Below are 21,988 nucleotides of genomic sequence, written 5' to 3'. Positions count from 1 at the left end.
TCAAACATGAGCAACGTTATATGTACAATCAAACATGAGTAATGTTTAATGTACAATCAAACATGAGCAACGTTTAATGTACAATCAAACATGAGCAACGTTATATGTACAATCAAACATGAGCAACTTTTGATGTACAATCAAACTTGAGTGTTTTACCAACAGCCACGCGACTCTTACACAGAAGTTGTTTGATCAAAGTCAAAACATTCGTGGCCTCGGTTTAGCTTTCGAAAAGTTTTATGGCAAATATGTTAAGGACGTTTCAAAATGTGATGCATCAGTGACAAACATTATGTTGAGTGCAATCCGTTATTTTGATTTTTGTTCAGAAACACTGTAACGTATGGTTTGAATCATTGTTTCAAGTGTCATCATTTAACACTAAAGGGCAGGTGATTACATGTGTACAGGTGATTATAGGGCAGATGATTGCAGGTGCCTTTTCACACATTTTTAATGTCTGGAAAGCTCAACGGGTACATGTTTTCGTCTACACGAGAGCGCATATAACAGTTTAAGAAAACATCATGTCTGCGATGATGAATTAATGACTTATTAAGTTATTGTAAATGAAAACCATGCTGTCCGTAATTCGTAGCAACTAAGTTATGTACAGTATAAGGTGTCATAAACCGGCATCTGTCCGATCCAGCAAGTACTGATGTAATTTGTATACACTGACATTACTGCTTTTGTGTGGATCTAAGTTAGTCGGGTCCAGCACGTAGCCGTGACACACAGACAGAATTGAACAATTCCTTGTGGCAAAGCTTCCTTCCTGGTGAGGGCAGGGTTTTGCCATATGTAATCATCAGTTCCCTTCACGAGAGTTTGGTGGGCGTTATTCAGTAATGACCTTATGACTATTTGAACTTGTGTTTTACGAATGCTGCATGCTTGCTATCTGTGTTTGTTTCTAGAGTGTTCCTCCCAGAAGGGAATAGGAAAGCGAAAGGTCAGGCGATGGAAGGACGATGTCCCCAGCAATGAGTCAGTTAGGGAGGAAGTAGCCTGATGACCCAGTGGTGCTGGCATAGAACTATGTGCTAGTGGGTAATATGTAGGGTAATATGTAGGGTAATATGTACATCATTGACAATGTGTCAACAAGAAGGACGTTTTATTTATAGGAAATTCATTTTTAAAAAGTTGGTGCCTCTTTAACTGTTTCATAAACTAGGGATGATGATGTAGCTTTATGAATGTAATTCAGAGGAGACAGTGTAGGTGTATAGTGTGTATATTACAGAGGAGACAGTGTAGCTGTATATTGTGTGTATGACAGTCTATAGAGAGACAGGAGACAGTCTAGAGGTGCATTGTTTTTAATACAGAAGAGATAGTGTAATTGCATATTATGTGTATCACAGGGGAAACAGTGCATTACAAATATTAAACACACACACACACATAGCTACACAAACATTGAACAGACACACATAGCTATATACAAACATCTAACATATACACTCACTCCACAAAACATTTAACATACACCTATAGCCCACATAAATATTAATCAGACACACACATAGCCAACCAAGCATTAAACAGACACACACATAGCCAAACAAATATTGAACAGACACACACGTACACATGGCCATACAAACATTAAACATAGGCACAGTTAGCAACACAAAGATTAAGTAAGCGCACATAGCCACATAAACATTAACCAGACACACACAAACATTACACACACACACACACACACACACACACACACACACACACACACACACACACACACACACACACATTTAACACCATGAAACATGTGACCTCTATCACAGCGCACTTAAATGCACTCAACACTAAACTTAGACGCGCACTGTTTCAGAGGAAGTGCCCGTCTCTATTTCCCCATCATTGTCCACATTCAGCTGCAGGACCTACGACAACTGTTCTCACGACCTGCCACAACAATATTATGTTTATATTTCCTCGACCTCTTGATGGACTTGTGGACTGCGTATTAGTATGTACTTCGTTCGCACGGTAAACTATTGCGTGATAGACATCTCGGTTTGTTTGATCCTCATTCGAGCATCTGTCATATGCAAATATGTTCATATGTTTATCATGGCGGAGGTAGTTGTAGCAATGATAGAGGTAGTGGTAGCTGTAGTGGTAGTGGTCGTCATGGTGATGATGGTTGTGGTAGTAGGAAAGTGAGTGAGTGAGTTTATGTTTAAGCGACAATCCAACATTCCACTTAGCGGCGATCTGTAATCAGGTTATCAAGAGCATGAGCATCTATCTACATGACTGGGATACGATGACAACACAGTCAGGGAGCCTGGCCACCCGATCCCGTTAGACGCCTCTTACGACAAGCACGGGTATTGATAACACAATGGTAGTGGTATTTGTGGTAGTGATAGGGATATTGGCAATCATAGTCAACAAGCCGCAAAATGTATTTACTTTGCAGCAGTATTTTAAATATTCATTAAGATTAAAGTTTAAAAACCAGTGAAACCAGTATTTACTAAGTGCAGACATGTATAAGGGGAATACTCCTGGCCACCGACTCGGTTCACTAGACGGCTACAAGGGGAAGAACCTAGTGGTTCAAGTGACCGCAGTGATCGCAGCTTAAACGAGAGTAGAACTCGTTCCGAGTCAACTTCGGAGTGCACCAAGTCTCTCCGGTTGACATATATACCCGGCTAGGGTATAGCATATCACCATTTCATGCGGAAACAGTGTTTCGTGACTTTTTTCGATAAATCTTTGCTTTCGTGGCAACTATCGTTTTCTGGAAAACAAATTCTTTGACACGATTCCCCAGCGCACCTTTTGTATCACACATTATGTCACGAATAACTGCACTGTCAAATATTTGTAAGGACTATTCTAAAGGCCTACAAACATGCGTGCAGTACAACAGATTCTCAACAATAGAAACAAACTGAGCGACTGATTCTCTCTCTCTATAGTGTAACAGTTCAGACAGTATGGCTTACGAACACCAGTAGGCTGTGCAGGATACAGCTACTTAACACTATTCACAATAGTTTAACAATGACAACACGGAACACAACAATGGGCTTTCTGTATGTGTTCCCTGGTGGAAACTGCGATTCAACTCTTTAAAGACAAGGTAACTTCCACCATCCGCTCAACAGTTGGGAATCGAACCTTTCGGCCATATAAGCCCGTGGGGTCTTCACCTCTAGGCCGAGGGCTGTCTTTTCTGTTTGAGGGGTCCCGCAGTCCCAACCTCTACCCCCAAAAACCTTTCATCGGCCACACAAACACGTTAAATACTACCTATAAACTAACCGCGCCTTGAGCATTACTGGTTGCGTGGATATGTGCGCTAAATGAATGAATGAATGAATGAGTAAAGACGATGGACGCAGAAAATCCAACTTACTCCGTCCGAACACACAAGTACCAAGAGCTTACGTACAGTGTGTCCTGAGTAGTTATCTGTGTCTGTTATTTCAGCCATTAGTCATATCCACTGAATAATTCCAGACTCTGGACCTTCTCAGTATTTTACAGGGTCCATTTATGCTACACATCAAAAGTTTAGACTCGCTTAAAGGGTTTACCATATATCAGATTGCGAAATCAGTCATTTCATGAAATGACTGAAAATTTCAGTAAAATGACTAAGAGGGTGAGACATTTCGAGTCAAGTTGGGTAACAACAATCAGTATACCCCAATCATTTCATGCTTTTCCATGAGGTGGGGTGTGGCTGCCCTGGACACAGCAAGTGTCAAACAGCTGTAAATCCTTCAAAGCGAAGCAGATGTGCAACAGTCGTTACAACAATAGTTTTAAATGTTAGTGACAATAAGTGATGTTGAACTTGTGATCCACTTTTGTAGATTAAGTTATCAAGGGAAGATTTCATGAAATGACTGACGTACACTGACTGTTGTAACAAACAATAACGCGAAATGGCTGACCCTCTAAGTCACTTCACGAAATGACTGATAACACAATCTGACTGTAACATATACATGTGGTTACATCCAAGATGAATGTCTCCACCAACTTAGTGGAGCCAGCTGCAAAGTTTACGCAGATGAATTGCAAATGGATCATGCATCAAATTGCTGGAAGCATATGCAGATAGCTGCGTTTGGGAGTACAGTTTTGTTAACGTTTGTTGTCAAGCTTAGACTAAACCATTTCAATAGGTTTCTTTAACACTTCATTATTCAAACGACCTATTTGTTTCAATATATGTCCAAAGTGCTCCGAAATTCTAATTCCTTTGTCTATATAATGTATTCGGCAAACATTCGGTGTATCGCCTCTTATCATAACCCCCCACCCTCCGGGTAGGACCCTTAATTCTCAAACGCTATCAATGCATGTCAATTAACACCTCCCTATGTCGGCGAATCTTACGTATGTACATGTGCATGGGCCAGTTTGTTTAACGTTAACGTTAATAATCACATCTTCATATATTCCTTTATTGAATTCATGGCAATAACACATCTTCGGCTGAACTGATTTGTTTTGCAATGCATCAGTTCATGTGTAAACCGTACCTTTAAACAGTATGGGATACTTTGCAAAGTGGCTACATATAGATTAGTCAGTCTAATTTAACTGTTTTATGGGAAGCATACTTGCAGCAAGGTCCCGTAACATTGTATTGATTGGGTTCTCCGGCGCCCCTACTTCTGTGAGTCAAGGTAAAATCCTGTGTTGGTGTCCAGGAGATGCGGGTCCCATCGATCTCATTACATGGGTCACAGAGAGTTATTGTTTCTGTTTATGTGTTTAATTGTTGAGTTTTTCCCGTAGGACAGTGAGTAGTTTCTCTTGATATTTTCCAGGTCAATTGTTTAACAAACTAATTTTAACCATAGATGTTATAAATTGCATGCTGTTTGCTGGCCCTGTGTGGCACTGTGAGTTGTGTTCATTACATTCGTCTTCAATATTATCTTTGTCTGAAAGTGGTCGTCAATATTGTCTTTGGCTGTTAGGAAAGAGTCTACACTGTTGTCTTTGGCTGTTACAAAAGTCTTCAATGATGTCTTTGGCTGTTACCAAAGAGTCTTCAATCTTGTCGTCTGTTCTTACAAAAATAGTCTTCAGTATTGTCTTTGGCTATTACAAAAGCGTCTTCAATGGCGTCTTTCGCTGTTGCAAAAGAGTCTTCAGTGGTGTCTTTGGCTGTTCGAAAATAGACCCAGTTAGCATTTTTCGAACGGTGCGTTTTCCACTTTCTCCCAAAACGGTTTGTGATATAATATGTTCTTCGGGATAAATATCTTTTTCAGATAGCGTGTTCAATAGAACGAAACCTCGCACTACGAGTGGTAATGATGTTTTCAACATTGCGCAGGTGCCACTGTCCCCTCGTCGTTAAAGATGTTTTAGTCTCAATGAGTAACATTGGCTGTTATTACGTTGCATTTTCTTCACATCGTAATAACGCATTAAAAATTTACTTCGTCGATGTGCTTGCCTCAATTCTATTGGTGCTTGTATTATTTCCTCGACGTACAAGTATAAGTATGCCCCACATCACGACAGTTTCAGAGCAGATGGGACCTAGCTAGAGGTAAGAAAAGCTTGAATAATCGGTTAGTTGTGCGTTCTTCATGCGATGAAGGACCTTTATAAGTGATGAGGGGTCGTGCTTGGATAATGACTGCAGCTTCCACTTAAATCTTGAGTAGCGGGTTTTCGCAAATGTTGCATTGTTGTGTGTGTGTGCGTGCGTGCGTGCGCCAGCTTAGAGTGTGCGTGCGATATGAGTCTGTCTGTGTGTCGGTCGGTGGGTCGGTGCGTGTCTGTGTGTGTGTCTGTGTGTCTGTGTGTATGTGTCAATGGACGCCGGTGAGTGTAGATGTTATAGGTTGGGGTTTGGGGTTTTGTGGTAGGGTGAGGGTTGGAGGTTCTATGGCCTTCACTGACAACCTCACTTTATCACCTAAACGTACAACCTGCTGTGGTTTTCTTCACTTCAAAACAACTCGTGATGTCTCGGATATTTCAGGACCTATTCCTGTTGCGGTTAGCAGCACAAATCTGTTGGGTTTTTGGTTGTTGTTTTTTCAAAAATATTTCATACTGAATGTATTTCATACTTAGTAAACAAGATGTAATAGCTTATTTGAATACCTCTCCATTAATATATAAATACAGCAAGCATTAAATAATAAGCAGTATGATCGGAAAGCAAATAAGGTATTGAACATCATTAAAGTCATTTATCAAACCTATGCGAATTTATCATAAAAGTATGGACTGATGTTAGTATAAGAGGATTTATAAGTTTAGTTTTATTTTGGATTTCCATTTAAGACACACTTTAAGTTATATCCATTAATGTAAAAATACATGCCATATCTGATGCTGAAATAATTAGGAGTGAGTGAGTGAGTTTAGTTTTACGCCGCACTCAGCAATATTACAGCTATATGGAGGCGGTCTGTAAATAATCGAGTCTGGACCAGACAATTCTGTGATCAACAACATGAGCATCGATCTGCGCAATTGGGAACCGATGACATGTGTCAACCCAGTCAGCGAGCCTGACCACCCGATCCCGTTAGTCGCCTCTTACGACAAGCATAGTCGCCTTTTATGGCAAGCATGGGTTGCTGAAGGCCTATTCTACTCCGGGACCTTCACGAGTTTGAAATAATTAGGAAAAGTAAAGAAGTAATGTAAAGTATCCTCAAAGGAGTGACGCAGGATCAGAATGGATTATCTAAGTCCGCGGCGTCAATGGAGAAGTTGGCAGAAACATGTACCAAAGTTATTATCAGATATATTACAATTAACTGGCTTAGATGATTGTAATACATTTTTAAGTGGCCTATAGTTTCAATCTCATTCATATTTTAAGACACGCCATTCCATTGTGTTATTGTATCCTTTAAGACCCAATTGTTGTACAAGTCACTACGACATCTAATAGTTTGAATGTTCTTACTATTTCTTAACTGATGGTCACTGTGATACTTTTTCAGGTAGCAGGTCATAAGTATAAATAAACAGGTGTCATTTGAGTAACCTTTTTGTAAACTAATGATAAATTGCTATTTTGTCTACGGTCAACAAGGGGAGAGGAGTTAGTTTCCCTATAAATTCAATCATGGCTTGTTCCTGTAACTGCCCCCGCAAATCGTCCACTGAGCATCTTAATGTAAATTTTCAACAAGGTTTTATGTTTTTAAGTACAATTATCCTAAAGATGTGAACAGTAATCGAACATCGGTGATATGTATGACTTGTGCATTTGTTGTAATGATTTTCGTGATAATCTGTATTTAAAACTACAAAGAAACGTAACTAACGGACGAACCTTTTCAACAAATTAAATACTTTATGACAGAACTGAATACAATAGATATGTCCACGACTCGTATACATGGCGGTTTGTTTGCAGCCTGGCGCCAATATTAATTAAAGCAAAGCTACCGAGGCTTGATGCAGATATTGCCTTTCTATCTAACCATCTTGTCAGAATATTTTGTCAATAGTGGGTGAGTGAGTTTAGTTTTACGCCGCACTCAGCAATATTACAGCTATATGGCGGCGGTCTGTAAATAGTCGAGTCTGGACCAGGCAATTCTGTGATCAACAACATGAGCATCGATCTGCGCAACTGGGAACCGATGACATGTGTCAACCCAGTCAGCGAGCCTGACCACCCGATCCCGTTAGTCGCCTCTTACGACAAGCATAGTTGCCTTTTATGGCAAGCATGGGTTGCTGAAGGCCTATTCTACCCCGGGACCTTCACGAGTCTATTTTGTAAATATCTTGCGAGGATGCAGAAGATCAAGTTACTCTTTGGAAAACTTGTTTTCACAATCGTAAAAGATATTCGTTTCCAATTATACTTGTATTTCTATGAACTGTGAGCAGGCTGTAACCGGGTGTGAAGTATGACATACTTCCAAACGTATTCACCAATGTATTGACCACCGTATTGGGACTGCGCGATCTCCAGTTCCAGTTAGACAAATGTTCAATGAATAGCAACAAGGAAATCCATTTTATGACGGTTGGATTTTTAACAGTGACAGAAAATGGCCCACGGAGTCTAGGGATCAATCAAGTTGTACCTGTCCGGCGACGGTTACCAATTTAAGGTACTACGTCTTGTAGAGCATTGACCTCGAGGTATGACGTCACGGCACCATACGCCACCGCCGAACATATGGAGGTGCTATATTACAAATATACATTAAATTGTTTTGGTAACCAAAACCCCGCCAATGTGTCTGTAGCTGGATGACAATGATGACGTATCGGTGAGAGTTTTCAAGGTACTATTATATTCGCTACACACGAAACCATTACTGACCTTTAAACATAACCCGATGAACATGGTGAAGTTGTCTAAACGTACAACCGGACACTCTTTCACTTTTCATTCATCATGCAAACGATTCTAGTGTCGCCCGCGCTTGATATTGTTTGAATATAGCTTAAAACAACCTGTACAACCACATATCACTCACTTTGTGACTTCACCAGTACAATCACACATCACTCACTATGTGACTTCATCAGTACAACCAGATATCACTCACTGTGTGACTTCACCACTACAACCACATATCACTCACTGTGTGACTTCACCACTGCAACCACATATCACTCACTGTGTGACTTCATCTTTAGAATCACCTATCACTCACTGTGTGATGTCACCAGTTCAATCACCTATCACTGACTGTGTGACTTCACCACTACAATCACATATCACTGACTGTGTGCCTTCACCACTACAACCACATATCACTCACTGTGTGACTTCACCACTGCAACCACATATCACTCACTGTGTGACTTCATCTTTAGAATCACCTATCACTCACTGTGTGATGTCACCAGTTCAATCACCTATCACTGACTGTGTGACTTCACCACTACAATCACATATCACTGACTGTGTGCCTTCACCACTACAACCACATATCACTCACTGTGTGACTTCACCACTGCAACCACATATCACTCACTGTGTGACTTCATCTTTAGAATCACCTATCACTCACTGTGTGATGTCACCAGTTCAATCACCTATCACTGACTGTGTGACTTCACCACTACAATCACATATCACTGACTGTGTGACTTCACCACTTCAAACAAATATCAGTCACTGGGTGACTTCACCACTACAACCAAATATCAGTCACTGTGTGACTTCACGACGGCATGTAAGCATTTACTTGCTCACTCAAACAACCAGACATGCAAGCCTTCACCCACACAATCAGGCATGCAAGCCTTCACCCACACAGTCAGGCATGCAAGCCTCCACTAAATCACTCAGGCATGCAAGCCTTCACTCACCCAATCAATCAGGCCTGCAAGCCTTCATTCAATCATTCAGGTGACTGCTAGTTGCTTGTGTTAAATACTGAATTCTTTTGTTGATGACACGTTGTTATTTGTCATTCAGTCCGTTCAAATTGTTTCTCGCAGGAGTCGGTTTGAAAAAGCCCAACCTTATATGCATCGATAAGTATCACACTATCGACCACCATCTTGCTGTCAATAGCGTTATGTAGCATATTGTTGTTGGGTTATGGTAACCTTGACCTTTCTATTCAGTGTGCCGGATGTTCCAGTCACCTGTCACTGGAAACAACTGCAGTAGCAGATGACGCACACATAGACGCCATTACGTCGGTTGGCAACGTATGTTGCCCCAGCGTAATCCTGACCGTCGGGCCAACGTTGGCCCAACGTTTGCAAAGAAACGTTGATCCAACGTTGGCCCAACGTGTGTTTAATTCCTCAGTACCCCTTACCTACCCTGAAATGTTTGTATGAATCTCTCAGTACAATCACATATAGCTAGCAATATATTCTTCACGTTCAATTCACTCTCTCTGTCCATGATGGACAGTCCTCTGGACAGCTTGATGTTAAATGGTAAAAATTTTAAGTGTTTCTGAATACAATGAACAATTTTCACGTCTATATACATGTATATCACAGACGATTCACAACAATATTAAACAATTGTTGATATTCAAATTGCTAACCATTGTGTGGGTACATCAGTTGAAATCACCATTCCTGTATGTTCTGTACGTCAAGTGATTTTGCTGCCACGAACTGTACACATCACCTGCATAGAAACCACAAGCTCTGACATATATATTTAACCAATATATATTAACCCCATTTGTTAAAAGTGTGATGTCGCAGGTGTCAGTTTGGGTGATTACTGTAAAGCCGTAAATTTAACTTTCTCTTATATCTTACATTCTATTAAAACTGGTAATCCAAATACAAAAAAAATGCAAAAGTACATGTGTTACAATGATTCAGATGTTGGGGGAATGCTTAAAAAAGCATTTTCGGCCAACGTTGGGCTAACGTCGGAATGCTGTGTGGGCCTATTGTTAAATGACCATTCAAACACGGGTGAAAATGAAGTGTGCTCTCTCCGTTCTCTCAGTAGTTTGCACCCCACCTCATCCACCTTTCTCAAAAAGATGTATCCGCCCCTACTATCGAATGTAACTCTGTGTGTGAAAGGAGTGACTGTGAGTGTGGTTTAGCAATATTCCAGCAATATCACGGCGGGGACATCAGAAATGAGCTTCACACATTCTACCCATTGGGGAATCGAACTCGGTATAAGGGCCAGCGTATGCCACTGTCCCCACAATATACTCGGGTATATCCTGGATATAGGCCCATGAACTAGTCCATAGTATACACCCAATTCCACTCCTAACCCCCACCTTGCTGTTTCAAGACTCTGGGACTGTGAGTGCGAGGGTACAGCAAATAAGCACAAAAACCCGGGGAAGTACACCCCCACTACACCTCACATCCTCAATCTGTTTTTTTTTTCACCCTCTCTGTGCAAACATAAAGCCCAAAACGAAATGATATACCGCATGACTCATGTTGACGAAGAGACTTAAAATAGTTTCGGGGGATTTCCCTTTCCGAACTCGCGACCGCGTAAATCGGAAGCGGGAGGCCGGCCATTGCGCAGGAGAAGTCGACACGGGGCTCGTAATATTCTAGTATATTGGTTTATATAGCACGATATCTAGGTGAGTTGAACATTGACACGTGTGTCTACGTTTACATATGACAATAATCCTGTAAAATTACTCTCAGTCAAAATGACAAATCTCCGCTCACTGTTGTATGATTGCGTTACAGTATGTGATGAAAGGAGCTTCAGGTATCTGTCACTGATATTTAGCAGTGTTCGGAGTGTACGCGTAGCTGTTTATGGTGAAGTTACGTCACATTTTCTTGAAAGCGCCAAGCAGTTCTCCGAAGCATAAGTACTGAATAAACAGGATATCGCGCGAAACCTCCGTTATATGACTATATTTAATATTTATTTTTATTACAAACCACGAATGCTTATAACTGGTACCGATCCGAGACATCAACAAACTGACTCATAAGTCGACTATGTATAACTTTTACAGCCTTGGTGTGATCTAGTGAAACTGAAAGGCCGACAAAATATCTCTTTCAAGTAAGTTCACCTTTGACACATGTTTACATATGTAACAGTGCATGTCAACAACGGATACCTTTCATATCAGCTAGCTTAATGGTGTGGTGAAGGCAGACATTGTTTAAACAGCATGTGCTTTTCAAAAGAAATCTAATGATATTCCTGTTGACAGATCGCATACATCCTACCAACTTGTAGTCAAGTGTAACTGTCCACAGATGAATTTCATGGACGGCTAATATGCAATCGTTTATTCAGCTGTCATATTATTCATATTAGTTGTTTCATTGTTGCTGAATGTTGCTGATTTTTCTATATTTCTGTGTAGTTAATGAATACACAAATGCACAGCTTATCTCAAGCTTAGTTCAGAATGGCAGCAAGATCCAGCAAGCTGCTGACTTTAATAACTGATAGTGCGGCACCTGCTAACTCCCACCTCCGAAGATTACATATTAGATATGTAATACAGCACCACTGTTTATGTAGTGAAATTAGCATTAATTCCATAAATGTTACATGTATTTGTCAGAATGAACCAAAATGGTACATGTATTTGTCAGAATGAACCTAATCTTACATGTCTTTGTCAGAATGTACCTAAATGTTACATGTCTTTGTTCAGGAGATAAACCTACTGTGTTTGAAAATAAGAGACATGCTGCACTGAATTGATGGCGACTAAATTTCAATTGGAATAGAACACACAGATGGCATCAATCCAGAATTGATGCCATCTGATAATTCTGAACAACCAAACAGAATCCAGTATTTTCTTGAGTCATGGTAGAATAAAGAGTGAACCCTTAGTCTTGTGTCTCTGTTAAAGAAGGAACCTAAATGTTACATGTTTCTGTTATAGAATGAACCTTGGTCTTGTGTCTTTGTTACAGAATGAACCCTAGTCTTGTGTGTCTGTTGCAGATCTGTTGTCTTAGTCTTGTGTCTCTGTTACAGAATGAACCTTAGTTTTGTGTCTCTGTTACAGAAGGAGCCTTAGTCTTGTGTCTCTGTTACAGAATGAACGAGGATGTCATCACCTGTTCAGCTCTAGTCCAAGGTCAGGAAGATGAAACAGGTTGTGGTCATCGTCATCATTGTCATCACCATGGTTGTTGTCACTGACCAGGTCAACACAACAGCAACAGGTAAGTACTCTGCATGCATACTTGTTCTGGCCTGACACTCTGGAAACTTGTTTTTTGGGTGCGGTATCTAAACCTTTCATGTATTCTCTATATTCACTGTACAGCCAAGTGTGATCCAGAGGCATCCTGTCCATTTAGGCATTTCTCATCTCCTGCAGGGACAGTAAGGTGGCTTAGTGCTTAATGCGTTCACTCATCATGTGGAAGCCCCAGGTTTGATTCCCCACATGGATAGAATGTTTGAATCCCATTTCTTGTGTTCCCGTTGTCGTAATTCTGGATTATTGCCAAAGGTGGCATAAAACCATACTCACTCCCTCATTTCCTGTAAGCTGGAAAACTGCCGAGTAATAACAATTTGTTTAAGGACAATAGCTTTTCATCTTTAAGCTTTTGGAATAAAAACTGACAATGTTTGAAATTCTTCATGGAAGACTTTTAGAGGTGTGATGAAGGGGATCAGTATTTGCATGCATGCATGGGAAACAGATGCATGGAAAGTGCATGTTTATTAAATGATGACGTGTTGCACCGGGGTCAAGAGTAGACATGATCTGTCATCATTGTCATCATTAAACACGTTTTAGATCTGTCATCATTATCATCATTAAGCACGTTTTAAAGGTCTCTTAGGTGAAGGTTATCAGAGATTATCTCTCTGATTCATCAACATTACCAGATAAATCTTCAAAGTTCTGCAGCAAATCCCCAATGGTAATAATGGCTATTTATAGGTGAGGTAATACATGGTTTGAATCCAGAGCCTAAGGTGCTGTATCCTTGTCCAAAGTTGCAGGTTTAGAGTAGGTTTTTCACTGTTATTGCCTCATGTAGATGAAAACGTATGTTAGATATCTGGTCATAAATCACTGAGGTGTGAAATGTTGCAAATCACTCACTCACTCACTGTAAGTAGTCAATAACATCATCACAACAAAATAGCATATATATTCCCTTTTAGAAACTGATGAAGCTAAACCAAATTATACTGTCATATACAGCTGTAATGAAAACGCCAACGTCATCTTCACAATAGATTTAAGAACAAATACAAACAATAGAGAACAATTCCAAAGGGTATATTTCTAGCTGCCACTTCAAAGGGCAAGGTCATTCTGTCCCTCTCAAGGACTCTGTGAGTTTCCTGGTGAACCTGGATGCAAGAGGCTCCCTCCATGATGAACGTGATAAGTAGGTCAATTTGAACAGACTGTATGTGTATGGTGACAAGTTTCAAGGATGTGAGAATTTGTCAAATACTTTGATGGCATTCGTATTTATCATGCTCGGATCTGGTCATTGTCTTTAAAACCTAATGATCAAGGGAAAACAAATCAGCCTTGAGCAGTAGTACTGGATATTGTATGTACGGTTCATATTAATCTTTTTGTGTAATTTAGCCTGTCACTGAGCTGCACCAGAAAAATCAGGAATGAGATTGAGAGAGTGCTGGCTGGAGCTACTGAGAGTGATGTGCGGAGGTGAGAGAGTTATGTGTGGAGGTGAGAGAGTGCTGGCTGGAGCTGGGAGAACGGTGGGTGGAGCTGGGAGAGTGATGGGCAGAGGTTGGAGAATGGTGGGTGGGGCTGAGAGTATTGGGCGGAGGTGGGTGTGTGATGGGCAGAGGTGGGAGAACAGTGGGTGGAGCTGGGAGAGTGATGGATGGAGCTGGGAGAACGGTGGGTGGGGCTGGGAGAGTGATGTGCGGAGATGGGAGAGTGATGGGCGGAGGTGGGAGAGTGATGGGCGGAGGTGGGAGGGTGATGTGCGGAGATGGGAGAGTGATGGGTGGAGCTGGGAGAGAGATGTGCAGAGGTGGGAAAGTGATAGGCGGAGGTGGGAGAGTGATAGGCGGAGATGGGAGAGTGATGGGCGGAGGTGGGAGAGAGATGGGTGGAGCTGGGAGAACGGCGGAGGTGGGAGGGTGATGTGCGGAGGTGGGAGAGTGATGTGCGGAGGTGGGAGAGTGATGTGCGGAGGTGGGAGAGTGAGAGACGGAGGTGGGAGAGTGATGGGCGGAGCTACAAGAATGCTGTGTGGAGCTAGGTAAGTGTTGGAGGGAGCTGGGGAATGCTGGGTGGAAGTAGGAGAGTGCTGGGTAGAGCTAAGAGTGCTTGGTAAAGCTATGAGAGTGTTTGGTATAGCCAGGTGAGTGCCTGGTGGAGCTATGAGAGTGCTGGGTGGTGCTAGGAGAATGATGGGTGGAGCTAGGAAAGTGCAGAGTGGACCTTTCTAAGAGCAAGCAAACAAAATACAAGAGCACACACATCTTTAAACAGGTTAGGAACTAGATCCTCCATTTATTGAGTATTTCAAGAAAAACAAAACAGAAAGAATTTACACAGGTGGGCAAGTCCCATCATAGTGATTAAAAGAAGTAGCAATCACATACCCCTGCCAGTTTTCTCAGGAAGAAGATACAATGTGACTGCTTTTCTCTTCACACTTTGAGTCTGTTTGGATACTTTATTTTCAGAAATGCAAGTTCTCAACTCAGCAGAGAAATGGCTTAATGAAGGAGACAATTTGACCGTCATATGTAAATTTACCAAACTTCCAAGCAATCCAACTTCCACACAAATTGAATCCAAATTCCAGTTTACCCTGCGTCATAATACAAACATTAATAGAGAGAGCATTAAAAGACGAATGAGAGTAGAGAGGACCACCCCAAGGACTAGCACGATGACCTTGACAAATATCACAAGCCATGACGTTGGCCATTACTGGTGTGGAAGTTACAATATTGACAATATTGTAGACGTCTGGGTTTTTGGTATGTGGGTAATAAACTCGACCTACTCTTCAGTCTGCTTTAGATGTACCTGTCTCCTGTAGCATTAGAATGTGTGTACATGTCTCTGTCACAATGTTTTCAATACTTCAGTAATAGTCAGTACAGGTGATGTTCTCAAGACAACTGGTTCAGTTTCTACCTTTGTTCAACTAAGCCGGAATTTTCCAGGCCTTACAAGCATTTGCATATTCAAGTGAAAATCTGGCAGTGTTGTCAATATCAGATTCATGAACCGTGTGATGGATGACACACAGATTTTTGTCGACAGCAAAACATGTCAACTATCATCCTGGCATCATTGGTTATTTTCTAAAAACTGTTATGTTTAGATTATCTTGCAAAGCGATCTGATGCATTTTTGATCAAAGATCTGTTCAGCATGCTGTAGATCTTGATTATGTTGATAACAGATCTTGATTTGACTGGATGCTTCCATGATAAGAGAAGTGAAATCTGATAGGTGAGTTGTAGGGACAGTAAAGAGACATAACTTGTAATGTCCATTGGTGGAGTCAAGATCAGGCCTCAAAATTTCAGTTAAGTTCAGCAAAGATGACCCTGGACTCTTCTGTTTAGAAAACTCTCCAGCCTTAGGAAGACAAGAACCACATACAGCTTTTGACAAAGTATTGATAACAGCTAGCCGTGTTTTTTCAATGATTTCCTAGTTTTTCTCAATGTTCCTTTGTTATTTTTTTCAATGATTTTAAAATCACAGTGAAACCTTATTAGTATGATATGCTTGTCATCCACGATTTCCTCTCAACACATGCAAAGACAATTTGATGTGAAAGTACAAAGTATTGCACAACGTTCAGTAACAAGTATTTTCACATGGAAGTTTCACATCTTTTTCTACTTTTATAACTATGAGGGTTGATTGCCAAAAACAAGCAATAGCTTATCATGCAGAGTTTTGATTCTTGACCATTGCAAAAAATTTCCCCAATGCTGCTGGCAATGAATAATATTTGTAAAACCCAGCTCTCATTTATTGAATATTTATTTCCATTTACATCTGTCGTTTGCTTTTGTATATGCAGTTATGTTTGTATGGAATGACGTGAAGTTCTGTGATATTGTACCTAACAGTAAAACGATCAATAAATCCATTCTGCCAGACAGTATCATACACTCGTGTTATTCACCATCATGCTAGTAAATACAGCATTATTCAAAATCCCAATACAAAATATTCCAGCCACACATAAGTTGTTATCTATCTCAGAGGTCACCGTCAGATCTCACTCAAAAGGAAAAGGAAGAGGATAGCCATCACAGTTTCGGATGTATTTTCAGTCTTCCAGAGCGTGAATCACCATTATTCATGGCTGGTAGTCCTATGCAAACTCTGATTTCATTGATGAATACTAAATTGACACAAATGTAATATTGCTGCCAACAAAGTAATCAGATGTATACCTCTCAGTATTTGTTAAGAAGTACATCTTTGACGAAAGATGACAATTTGGGTCCTTTATTATTGAGCTGTATCTGAACTGACATGAGTAGCATGTGCCAAATCTGGGCATCAGCTTTAGGTATGTACTTACATCATGTGACCTAAGACACTGAACATGGATTCAAGTATTTTGTTTGTGCTCCTTACACCTGTATAGTAACTGCTGTGTACTTTACTGAACATATCTGTAAAAGCTGCTGATCCAGATCTTTATTGGGGATATATTTCATGTATACACCTGGAAATTAATCAAGCAACACCCCAATTTTTTCTATTGGAGCAACTTTGAAGTGTTCTGACAATCAAAATATGCCGGGTTGATATAGTTTGACACTTTTTTATTCAACAGACGATCTCTGACAAACAACTTAAAGGGAAAAAGTATCAAGACTTTGCTTTATTGCAACGAAATCCAAATTCTTAAAACTGTCTTAAATTCATGAAAAAATGGACACAATTTACTATTCATCCACAGACGTTGTTGTCAGGTGTATTAACACAAATGTCACATGGAAAGAAAGAACAGTCATCTGAGAGTCTGCACACCGACTTTCATCAATATCTAGTGTGTCCTCCCTGCGCACGCACCACCGATTCCAGACGCCTCCTCATTCCTTGGATGAGTCTCCGGATCTGATTCTGGGGGATCCTGTTCCACTCCTCATGCAGGGCAGCCGTCAATTCGTTGAGATTATGGACTGGTGGGTCTCTCTGCCTCACACGACGGCCAAGAAAGTCCCACAAATGTTCAATGGGGTTGAGGTCAGGGCTCATGGCAGGCCATGGAATTCTGTCAATTGCATTTTGCCGCAAAAAATCATTTACAGCATGCGCCCTGTGAGGTCTAGCATTGTCGTCCATAAATATGGGTCTCGTTGCCAGAGGATGGTTCTCAAAATGAGGTACCACAGCCCTGTCAAGAACCTCCTGTTGGTAACGAACACCGTTAAGGTTGCCACGGATGGTAATGATATCCAACTTGCAGTTCATGGAAATGCACCCCCATACCATAACGGAACCTCCCCCAAAGGCCACAGTCTCCTGGATGTTCCGTGGAGCCATTGCTGTGTTCCTCTGCCTCCAGACCCGAGTACGACCGTCCACCATGTGCAGCAAGAACCGGCTCTCATCTGAGAAATGGACCTTCCTCCAAGAGGCAATGTTCCAGTGCAAACGGTCATTACACCAGGCCAGTCGGGCTGCCTTATGGGCTGGAGACAGTCTGGGTCGCTTGATTGGCCTCCTTGCCCGGTATCCTGCAGCTTTCAGACGATTCCGAACAGTCCTGTTCGAGATGGGTCTCCCTGGAAGCCACTCCTGTCTCAACCGAGAGCTCGAGTCGAAGGACCTGCGCCGTACAAGTCTCAGTAAAGCTCTGTCCTCCCGGACTGTGGTCTTCCTGGGTCTTCCTGGTCTAGGCAGGTCTTTGACTTCATTAGTGGCCCGGTATTTTTTCAAAAGTTTTGAAATTATGGAATGATGTCGTCCGATTTGAGTCCCGATTTGTCTTAGAGACATACCAGCATTCCTCATGCCGATTATTTGCCAACGAGTGGCCTCTGATAATTTCCTACGTGCCATGACATTGAAATGAATGAAAAACCGAATGCAATCGACAACCTGCGCTTGTAAACACCCCAGGGAAAAAGTGCATTTTTCGAAAGTTGAGGTTAAAGCAATGCACGTGCGCTGTGCAAGCTTCACGCGCGTCATATCAACCCATGAAAAGCTCATGCTGTATGTCAATACATCAAAATTGAATAATCAATCATCAAAATTACTTCGTTAAACTTTGTTAAGTTTTTATGTGTCTTTGAATTTGGTGTTGCTTAATTAATTTCCATATGTATATAATGCTCCCATATTGTCAAAAACATGGAACTTATTTGGAGCTCTGTAACATGACATTGCAGGTCATTTAGGGCAGTTAGTTTCAGCTTAGCAGCTTATCCTGACCCAGTGTCACATGACATTGCAGCTCATCCTGACCTCTTAGTGACATGACATTGCAGCTCATCCTGACCTCTGTGTCACATGACGTTGCAGCTCATCCTGACCTCTGTGTCGCATGACATTGCAGCTCATCCTGACCCCAGTGTCACATGACATTGCAGCTCATCCTGACCTCTGTGTCACATGACATTGCAGCTCATCCTGACCACTGTGTCACATGACATTGCAGCTCATCCTTACCACTGTGTCACATGACATTGCAGCTCATCCTGACCTCTGTGTCACATGACATTGCAGCTCACCCTGAACATGGACCAATCAAAACTCGACATTCTTACATGAGGCTAGATAAAGTAGCTTGTGCCTGGACTACAAGGTTTCACTGTGGTGTATAAGACTGTACTGTATAAGACTGTAGTATACAAGACCGTAGTATATTAGACTGTAGTATGTTAACAGCCACATTTCAAATTGTTGAAACCAGCTCTCTGACACTCTCTAGATTTGCCACTAAATCACAGACCTAATGAAGTATTTCATGGCCTAGCACAGTATGTCAGTGTTAAGATGCTGTTTTCCTAGCCACATTCCCAGTTTGCGATCATTCACTGAGAATCCTGATACTTGCTATTCTTGGTGTATTTTGTAAGCTTCACCTTCCGTCTGTGTCCACCACCCCAGCCATGTGATGACTTGTGTGTCCCGCCTCCGAGTACAATCTTTGTGTTTGACTACATTCATGTCATGACATACTGAAGTTGGTACACCATTCATGACTATACAGTCATAACATTGAAAGATTACACAGGAAATATATTTTCCATTTGATCATATTACCTGCCTTCTCAAGGATTACCAGGACTAATTAGTCCCTGCCTAACCCTTGGTATGCGATGAATCATACAGATCAAAGTTTCCATAAGAAACATAACCCAAGGTTTAGTTATTCCTGCTCCAAGTTTGACATAAGTCATTCAAAACTGACTCAGGTTTTATGATGAATATAAATCTTGTTCTGAAACAATTGCATGGTGTAATTTTCACTCTGTGTCCGATATATGGAAGAAACTGTCAGACTTGGAAACTGTACAGAAAGCAGAGGTAATTTAAGTAGAAACACCTATTGTTTGGACATAAAATACAACTTTAACTTTCACTCAATCCAGCAGTTATGGTCACAAAATTTGTGCTAAGAGATTTTTATAGAAAAATGATAAAACCATTTGTTTTCACCTCAAAAGGAAATATGGAGATATTATGAAACTACAATAACCATTGCATTTTCAGGTGTCATGGAAATTTCCAGTATCTCGTGTCTGCTTTACACTTATTGTTTGAAAACCTTCTATGACAAAAGATACCAAATAATCTATAAAAGAAGCATTATCTCCATGTATGCTGTATAGTTATGTCAAAATAGAAATAAATATTTAAAATCTCTTATTTCTGCATGACTCAACCTCCATTCATCTGTGTTCATCCAGGTAGAATGCACACTGTGTGACCGTCCTATAACTAGTTGTATAAGAGACAACAAAACCGGAAGCATGTTGAAAATTTCAGATATCATGAAGTGTTACGAAGTGATAACACACACCACATGAGGATAACGTTTCAGGGATGACACACAGTCTGTGGTATTACGTGACTCCACTCCCCTCCAGCACGCAATGCACAGTCATTCTAAACAAATGATCTGTTAAACTTTAAAAAAGAAATCTTTTTTATGAACATGTTTTTTTATTCATGAAATAAAAATAGCATGAACATGGATTTGCACAACAAACTAACATGTTATGTTACAGAGTACAATTAATATTAATGTCAAACAAAGTACAAAAGAAAAGATTTAGATTATATCTCAATGTAGTGGGTTTTGAAAGGACCATCCTTGGAGTGATCTTACAAATGTTTCTGCATGACTCATTCAGGTAATTCAAAGACATGGAAGCCAGTTAAAATTGTCGCCTTTTTGTATACAAGAATAGTACCTACTGGAGAGGAGAAATACAGAAATACAACTGTGGTAAATAAACTTAACCCTTGTTCATTTTCATTTTTTGGGACCAAGAAGATATAACCAAGGTAGTCATTTTGTACTTATGGTCTACAGTTTGTGTTTAATCATAAAAACACAACCGTGTCAAGACAGGGTATTTGATGGGCCTCAATATTCATTGCTATATGAGTTATTTTGAGCATTTGACACAAATGTTGGATGCTGAAAGGTACTCATCAGTTTTATGTATAAATTTTGACTTGCTTTCATGGAATTTTAATGAAAAAAAACAGTGTGTATTTAGAAAACTGTAGTAAACAAAATTGATGGAGGAAATTTTCCAGTGTAGACATTTTCAAATGAGCTTCATAAAATAATTCAAGCTTGTTCAGCGTTCATTACATGTTAACAGTGGGTGTTATTGGTTTATAGATACTCTATAGACTGACCTCAAGGGTGTAACCATTAGATTACCTGTTGACATTAAAACATCACATTTGAAATGATAACTATGTACACAATGGTCTAGCCCAGGCACAAATACTGTTATGTCGTCTTTGCCCTGTCTACTGGTGTAGCAGCTTTTTTGCTTTTTCGCCTAAAACTAACTTTCTCTGCTTCTGTTTGCTTTCCACAGTCACAGTGTTTGTATGTTGTTTGTATGTATTCTTTGGATATATTTACATAAACTTCTTTAAATGATTATTCTTTCAAATCAAGGCTCTAAACAGATGCATGTGAATACGTGTATATAGTTTCTTTGAAATCACAAAGTTGAAAACTGAAACTGAAAGTCAATTGATGTTATATTATTGTATACGTTCAAATGTTAAATATATTTTGTGAAAACTTTTCAACAATCAATATTTCTTTACATGTTACTTGGATCCCAGATTTTCCTGTTACAATTAATCGAAAAGTTCTTTTTCATGTTTTTCTATTTTCACACAATAGTTGTGTTGTACAGCTCTTTTGTGACTGTTTGTATATGTACTGCTTCCACTGGATGCCATCGGAACTGTGATACAAGTCAAGTACACTCTGATCTTGTGTGTCTGATCTTGATTGTACATTACTATATTTAACTCAGTGTGTTTTCTTATTTGTTGGAATATAGATATGATTGTAATGATTAAAGTTAAGTAGATGATAATCCCATGCCATCTCTCCC

At 40.4% G+C, this 21,988-nt stretch overlaps 2 protein-coding genes across 5 annotated transcripts in view; both read left to right on the top strand.

Moving 5' to 3' along the window:
- The window catches only part of LOC137291607 (scavenger receptor class F member 2-like), a 251,613-nt gene that overhangs the window by 141,091 nt on the left and 88,534 nt on the right, over window positions 1-21,988 (top strand). The window lies entirely within an intron of this gene.
- Window positions 5,522-21,988, top strand: part of LOC137291605 (uncharacterized) — a 41,210-nt gene continuing 24,743 nt past the window's right edge. The window contains exons 1-3 of one of the 4 annotated variants that reach the window (XM_067822990.1): window positions 10,944-11,036; window positions 11,427-11,476; window positions 12,478-12,606. In XM_067822990.1, coding sequence (XP_067679091.1) covers window positions 12,528-12,606 — 79 coding nt within the window. In that variant the 5' untranslated portion in view covers window positions 10,944-11,036; window positions 11,427-11,476; window positions 12,478-12,527. Of the gene's footprint in view, window positions 5,552-10,935; window positions 11,037-11,384; window positions 11,477-12,477; window positions 12,607-21,988 lie in introns of those variants that run through there. The other 3 variants (XM_067822991.1, XM_067822989.1, XM_067822992.1) reach the window with 3 other exon arrangements.

This window comes from Haliotis asinina, chromosome 7 (genome assembly GCF_037392515.1).
Source record: "Haliotis asinina isolate JCU_RB_2024 chromosome 7, JCU_Hal_asi_v2, whole genome shotgun sequence".
Classification (NCBI taxonomy): Eukaryota; Metazoa; Mollusca; class Gastropoda; order Lepetellida; family Haliotidae; genus Haliotis; species Haliotis asinina.
This window is presented reverse-complemented; position numbering and strand designations above follow the sequence as displayed.